Source organism: Eptatretus burgeri, chromosome 16, assembly GCF_056783735.1.
Source record: "Eptatretus burgeri isolate ZD-2024b chromosome 16, Ebu_testis_v1, whole genome shotgun sequence".
In the NCBI taxonomy this organism is placed as follows: domain Eukaryota; kingdom Metazoa; phylum Chordata; class Myxini; order Myxiniformes; family Myxinidae; genus Eptatretus; species Eptatretus burgeri.
Genome location: NC_140976.1, coordinates 39,708,034 through 39,716,023, shown reverse-complemented (window position 1 = coordinate 39,716,023; position 7,990 = coordinate 39,708,034). Strand labels below are relative to the sequence as shown.

The following is a 7,990-nucleotide window of genomic DNA, read 5'->3' as shown; positions in this document are numbered from 1 at the left end:
GTTGTCGTGGATTTTGCCTCAGAAATGAAATGGAGTGGGGATAAAAGAAAAGGGAAAAACGATTTAATAACCTTTTACTAAAGACCATCGCAACGCACCCCCGTGTCTTCCCACTACACAAGGAAGGGATCTAACTACACGTATATTAATGGAATAACTGACCCGGGACAACTGTATGTTGTATGCATTCGTTTCCGAGAACCGTAACAATATTAAATTCATTGTCTGGAAGGGTGGAAAGTTGGGGGCAAGGAGGATCGGTGGGTTTTTTTATTTTTTATTTTTTTTGCTTTCTTTAGTGGCGGATGAACATGTTACATCATACCAACAGTGGTCCATATATCAAGTTTGCTTGCTTGGCAAAAACACTAAAAACGACAAGGGCACTCAGTAGCACACATACCTCCACCAGGCTGAACAGTTTACATTTTGTATCTCACTGATAGTCCGGATCTGAACCAAACTCGAATGGGCTTGTATTTTTCACCTTCCAAACTTATCCACAGCTTTTTGAAATATCATGCTACATATCGTTTTTTGGCCATCTCTCAATGGTGAATCACTTAAAATTAATCAAATTAAAAATTCTCATATCGGGCTCCAGATCTTCACCAGAATCAAATTAATTCATGCTTGTTACACACCCAACCTGTCCACAAACTTTCGTCCGAATCCATCCACAACTTTGAGATATCCTGCTCAGACAAACAGACAGGAGTGAAAACATAACCTCCATCCACCTTCACTGGGCAAAGTAATTTTTTTTTTTAAAGAAGAGAGTTTGAGACAGGACAATTTGCTTTTTCTTTCGATATTTAACTCATCGTGTGGGATTGTGTTGTAATATCTACCAGTTGTGTTTATTACCTCGGTGCCCACAAATTAACCTCAAAAATCAATTGGTAGTGTGCTGATAAAGTTCTCACTTGCCCCCCTCGAAAAAAAAAAACATTCAAACAAAAACTCAAATCAAAATAGTGCTGTGAAACGTAACATGTATACAGTAGTTTTAAAGCTTTGGAGACTCCATCTGCACAAGCTTGACCAGGATGCCATGAAAACGAAAAGGAGAAGCAATGCTTTTTCTTTATTTACTTTAATCAATTCGTTTTGAGATGCAATTTGATACAGCATTAAATGCACATGTATTAACTCGCAATTTTCATCTCCAAGGATGTCTGTCTGCATTCACCATTGGCCCAAACAGGGTCCCGGGCTCTCTTCACAGCTCCCAAGAGCAGGTGGGATCCAGTCCGGAGCACCGGTCCCTCTTCGGAGACCCCAGGATCAGGTGACCAAGATAAATTCTTTAATCGTTGCTAAAGAGTGGGTGAACGAGACTGTCAATCCTTTCGTAGTTCACAAAAAGAAAGAAAAGTATTTGTACTACAAATTAGACCGAGTTACCTTAGAATTAACAAGGGCGTGGGGTCTACCGCCAAGGTGGTCTTTCATTAACTGTCCTGCTTTTGCTGGGTAAAGACCAGCTCGGTCTTTTTGCATTCCCTGATCCAGGCAATCTTCCATCCACCGAACCCGGACGTGTCGCTTCTCTCCCTGACTTCAAACCTCTCAGTTCTGGCATGAGCTGCTCGCTGGTCACCATCGTATCACTCTCAGTGTTCTGTCTCCAGATCTTTCGTCGTTCCTTCTGCTTCATTGTGGTTTCTGTCTTGGAGGTTGACGCAATCTGTGCAGATCCTGCAGCACCAATGACGCTCATTGATGATGGAACTCTGGTAGGAATAATAGCTGGATCTGCAGTGAAGGGACGGCGAAGGCCAATCACTGGAGGAGACCACAGCATGGGCCTTCCATACGGAGCAAGTACAAGCGGGGTCTGGGGTGGCTGCCAGCTTGGCTCCGTGGGTGGAGATGGAGAGTGCAAGGGCGACTCATCAAAGAAAGAAGGCTGCAATCGCTGCAGCCTGACAGGGTTGGGAAAACAATAAAACCATGATAGAATGGTTAATGAATGCAATATGGGATTTATGAATAGCCTGCATCATAACAGCAACCAATTTTACCACTTAATAGGTAATTCCAGTCGTTGTGACTATGTTGGTCCAGGATTTAATAATGAATCCAGTCTGTCGATTGCATCATCAATGAGGAGCGGCTATGCCACTTTTGCAGTGCCCCTACCTATTAGTGTGCTGGCGATAACTCGCCTTGTCTTTATCAAAAGACACCATGGTACTTTTAACGTTCACCAGCTGAGGCTAACAGATGGAATCAACATTCATCCGAGGGATGGCACACTTTGTGAGGAAACAGCCTGCCACAAAAGCACCATTCCAACAACTTGCAGACAGGCAAGGATAGAATCTATAGTTGGCAGCTCAGAAGCAAGTGCATTGGGTAGTTATATTTGCCCATCCTTGTGGGGAAACAGTGCGAGTGTGAGACTTGTTTTTTTATTAATCACTAGACGACCCGTGAACCCGTTGTGACAGCGGTTAATGAAAAAAATCATTTCAAGAAGAAGAAAAAAAAGATAGCTCCGGTGAACTATACCGCTGAGGTTGTTTGCATTGATCAAATACTCCCAAAGAGTTCTTGACTGAATCGGGAATTGATTTTTTAATATTTTTTTTCGTTGCCCAATTTGAACGAAACTTGATACTGCATGCCGCAGGCGAATGGTGAGTGAGGTGGGCTGAAAAAATTTGCGCTATCGTGTACTGTTTTGGCTGTATTTCAGGAATATATATATATATATATATATATATATATATATATATATATATATATATATATATATATATATATATATATATATATATATATATATATATATATATATATATATATACATACACACACATATATACAGATACATACACAAGATGAGAGTTTTAGAAATAGATATATAGATTATTGGTTCACGAGTCAGTAAGTGACCACTATATTTGTTATGGGTGTGTGTCTGTCTGTCTGTCCCGAACATAGCTCCGTGGGTTTTGATCCGATCCTGATAAAATTTGGTTGGGAGGTTTATATCATGATCTAGTTGTGTTATCCTGAGAATGGGCATGCTGCGCCCATTATGGGTGGAGCCACGCCCAAAAAACATGTTTTTAGGGGGTAGCTGATTTCAAGTTACATCTTCTCCGAGGGGGTTTGGCGAATCTGGCAGGGGTTTCGGTATTTGGTTATCCCAATGGCACGTGCATAGCCCCACGGATCTCGAATTTTCATTTTCGTCCCAAGGTCAAGGTCACAAGGTCACGAACTTAGAAAATGTCAAAAAAAATCAATAAATTGGGCATCGAGCTCCTAGGGTTTTCAACTGTTTCGAATGAAAGTTGGTATGCAAGTAGTGCTCTTCGAGTCCTACAACTTTCATCATTTACGTTTTTCCCGATTCCCACCAGTTTGCCCGTGGCGTCCCCTCGAAGGTCAAAAAATAAAAAAGGCGAACCGTGTACATTGCTCGTTAACCATCGCCGTCTCCAGACTTGTGATCATTATTATTATTAATGATTGAGGATTATGGAAGAGCGAGAGCAGAATGAAAAAAACAAAATGGAAAGTGGGAAACACCAACAGCAGAGTCGAAGTGAAAGTGAGATCAAGGGGTGGGAGTGCAGGATGCATTGGGAGGGCAGTAAACAAGCTGAATGAAACACAGCAAGAGGAGGAAGGGGAAAACGGTGATGAAAGAGAAAAGGAACAAACCAACTAACAAACGAAGAGGTCAGGGAGAGTGGGGGAGGAAAAAAAAAATCACAATAACCTGGAAAAGAGGAATGCTTGGGAATCGAGTCATTTGGGGAAGAAAATATTATGAATTGCCGACATTTGACACTGAACTTGGCATGTAACAGTATGAGAAAAATTGATAAATATACCTATGTTTAATATTCATTCTTTCTTCCACTTCGACCAAGCTGTCTGAAGCTTCAATTCCAACACACGTAAGCTGTGCCGATGTGAGCGAAGGTTGAGCAATATGGCTATGAGTTTATACGGAGCAACGCAACCTCAACCCTGCTGCTAGCCACAGCTGCAGAGCACTTCTTCAGCTGTAACAGCAGAAATGCCACCAACGTGGCCCGTGTTGTTCATGTCGGGAGCCAGACCATGGTCATACGTGGTTCTGAGATGGTCGAAACATGAGTGTGTCCCAACTCCAGCTCCTTATATCAGTAATATGCTTCATATTGCAGCAATGCCTCCACTGCTACTTGACTCACTGAAATTATGGCTCATTTTTTTATGGGAGGGGGGAGAAAGAAAAAAATAAATAACTAGAACGGGCACTCATAGAGCGCATACCTTCGCCGCCACTACTTTTTTGTTCTTGGTATGAGTGTGGGGAACTGGTTTCATATGAATAGTCTTATGACACAAACCACATATCCATAATGTCATGACCCCCCCCGACTTTCGGGGGCTACGGACTAAACAACAATCAACTCACGTCGTTTTGGCGAGTCTTCACTCGCAAGCTCGGTGAATACAACGTTTCAACAAGAGAAGGTAATCTCGTTTGATGCTGGTTTCATGCAAATCAAATAAGAATTGACTGAGTTATGCCGAAAACCGCATATTTTTCAAGGGCGTGACCCCCCCCCCGACATTTTACCCCAACCGGTGACGTGTTATGACGTCATTGTGTCACAAGATTGGGCATTAAATTCTGAACATTTTGGTGCTGGGTTCATGTAAAGCGGACAAGAATTGACCGCGTTATGACAAAAACCGCATATTTTTCAAGGTCGTGACCCCCCTGACCTTTGACCCCTAACCGGTAACAAGAGTATGGGCGACATTGTGTCATATTGCATATCACAAGATGAGGCGTTGAATTCTGAACATTTTGGCGTTAGTTGCATGCAAATTGAATAAAAATTGACCGTGTTATCGTAAAAAGACGATTTTGACCTTTTCGTGACCTTGACCTTTGACCCGAACGATCCCAAAATCTAATCGAATGCTTCCTGGCTAATAATAACCAATCATCCCACCAAATTTCATGCAATTCGGTTTAATACTTTTTGAGTTATACGAATCACAAGATTACAAATAAATAAATAAATAAATAAATAAATACACGCCGACCAAAACATAACCTTTCGCAGAATGCGAAGGTAACAAAAAAATAAAAAATAAAAAAAAAACATTACCCCTCCCTCTATTCCCAGCATCTCCACTGGTAAATGGTATGCAACTCCACAAACCCACACACCTTCACGAACCACAGGTTGGGCATGCCTCCACCACATGCTGCCTCTGATGCAAATAAGCCATTTTCGCATGGTTTTCAAACAATAACCTCAGGCGTTAAGTTTCAGAAACCATCTCCACTTCGCATCTGGTCCAGAAGACTGCAAGCCATTATCGAAACAGGAGCTACAATTCCCAGTGGTTTCATTCACTATCCTTTAATTTCTGCATGGACGCATTCTGACAATCCAAAAGTACATGACATGACATGACATGACATGACATGACAGCAAACACACAAAGTAAATTATTTAACAAAAAAAGATTTTTAAAATGTCCATACATACAAAATCAATTTATCAAATCACTCGCACAGTCACACCCCACTGTTACTGATCACCGTTAAAGCCAACCATGAATTGGTTTCTGCCTACATTTTTAACCCGAACACCTCCATAGTTAAAAATCCCCATCCTTTTTAATTGTCTTTAAAAATTCTTTTTTAAACATTTCTCAATTACCTCTTCCTTCTTTGGAAAGCACTTTTGAGATTTTGTTTTCAAATGAAAACCCAAATACAAGAAATTGGTTGATGGTTTATACAAATTCCCAAACAAGATTTTAAATTTCACAATTTTTTTTAAACTGCCAAAGTTATAGTGCACAAGGAAATTTTAAAGACAGGAGGGAGGAGGTCATTTGGTCCATCATGCCAGTGGCATATGGATACTATACATTTCCCTTAACATGCGAACCTATTTATCATGCATTGAACAAATTGCTTTTTACCTTTGCTACTGAAGGTGGACGCAGGTTGTTTTCACCTTTGGCTGTTTGTGAGCAGGACATCTCAAAAGGTTGAGGATGGATTTGTATGAAAAACTTGGATGACATGTTGGGTGTGTAGCAAGGATGAAATTATTAGATTTTCTTGAAGATCTGGAACCAGGGACTTTTGAACTTCCAAGTGATTCTTCACTATTGAGAGAGTAGCCAAAAACGATATGACATTTCAAAAAGTTATGGACAGATGACATAATTTGGTGGATGAGTTGGGGATGTTGGTTCAGGTCCGGACACAGATCCGGCCAATCAGTGGGATACAAAACGTACTGTTCAGCCTGGTGGAGGTATGCACTCTATCGAGTGGCGTTCTAGTTCATAATCAATTTAATTTAGCATCGACATCCCTTTGTTATCAACTTTCGTAATTGCAATTTAATCTACAGACAGGGAGTTTGTTCAAGGTACTGATTCACAATGGCCTCTTTTTTTTGGCAAATACCATTGGATCTTGAACATCTTTGGTACCCTTCCACAAGTTTAAGCTTAATGCTCAGTTATCTTCATTAACCCCACCCCCCCCCCCCCCACTAACCACCTTTTCTTCTGTATGCAGTCTGAGCTTTACTACTGATGAGACCCTGCGCCCCCCACCCCTCCCTTTTTCACCTGCAACTCCTCTCTACATGCTGTAATGCATCCATTCATTATTATCCTCACGCTTCCTCGATTTTGCCATCTGTTCCATTCCTCCATGAGCCTTCAATGCCTGTATAATTTAAAAAAAAAAAAAGATGCACATGTAAGGCATTCGACTCACCTACAGACACTGTTCATGCGAGATTCGTTCACCCGGGTGCTGGGTGTACGTGACAAGTCCATCTCTCCAGCGTCATTGGGCGAGGTCTCCCGTGGTCCCGGAATGGCGTGCGGGAGGCGAGGAGGCCCCGAGCCACTTCGCACATATCCAAACAGCGATTCTTCCACAAAGGAGGAACGGGAGAGGACACGATATCGCACACGGTGGGGCCTTGACATCGTAGCCTGGACAGAATGGTGGAAACTTGATAGGTTCGCCTGTCTCAATGGGAAGAGATCCCGCTTCGATCCTCCTCGCTACCTATGCAAGGTTCTCGGTTTCTCCTGGCAACAAAGCTCACCTGGTAATTTGTAATACAATGCAGAGCATATGTTAATCCACCCACTGCTTGTATTCACGTCTCAGCCATACCGTTTGCAATATTCTCTCACTGGTAAGCCATTGTAGTAGATTACTGAGCAAAGATAGATCGTGACTGAAAATGAGCCGACATAAATCGCTTTCATCAGATAGGGAGATGCGTGCTTTTTTCACAAGTAGCATTTTAGTGCACACCCAAAAGAGGCCCTGTCAGAATTAAAGTCATTCGCAGGAACCAAGTATAAAGTAGGCCAGGCAGCTCAATGCCCTCTCTACAGGTCATTGGTGAAGTAGCTGGCCTTTTTTGACAATCCAATTACATTTCACGTCTCTCGAAACAAGCTCAGGTTCTCAAAGCCTCAAATCCAAATCGTTAATACTGCACCCTTTGACAGATTAAAATTCAAAATGTTCAGCAGGACAATCCAATGTGCTCACGACTGGGCCAACGTAGGATTTCCCATCTTCATGGCGTTTCCAAGTCCCATAAACCATTTAATGCATTATAATCCGTGATGTCATCAGATTCAAACTCAAGGACATCCACTGGATAGCATTTCTTAAAGCAATTACAAAATTTTTGAATGACGAAAATAAAACCCCACAAACCACAGCATTGCTCAGTTGTCATGTGGATAACAATGTACAGTACATTCCACATGTTGATTAGATTTGATATCTCTGCATAAAGAAATGGTACATTTCCAATCATGGAAATTGCACCGAGAATCTCACCAGTCCTCATTTTGTCAATTTTCAAAGCAGGCCGTGAATTTCGTCATCTTCACAGATCTTAGAAAGCAGTTACTGCTTCACTTGAATCGACGTTGGCATGCGGGATTGAGCGTATGCAGA

The 7,990-nt window shown here is 41.8% G+C and overlaps 1 protein-coding gene across 1 annotated transcript; it reads right to left on the bottom strand.

The window, feature by feature from the left end:
- Positions 1–1,067: 1,067 nt before the first annotated feature.
- LOC147010898 (uncharacterized) lies at positions 1,068–7,966 on the bottom strand. Its single transcript, XM_085860488.1, has 2 exons — positions 6,776–7,966; positions 1,068–1,928 (listed from the first exon to the last, which is right to left on the bottom strand). The coding sequence occupies exons 1-2, from the start codon at positions 6,991–6,993 to the stop codon at positions 1,433–1,435; spliced, it is 714 nt and encodes a 237-aa protein (XP_085716614.1). The 5' UTR covers positions 6,994–7,966; the 3' UTR covers positions 1,068–1,432.
- Between the last annotated feature and the right edge of the window lie 24 nt (positions 7,967–7,990).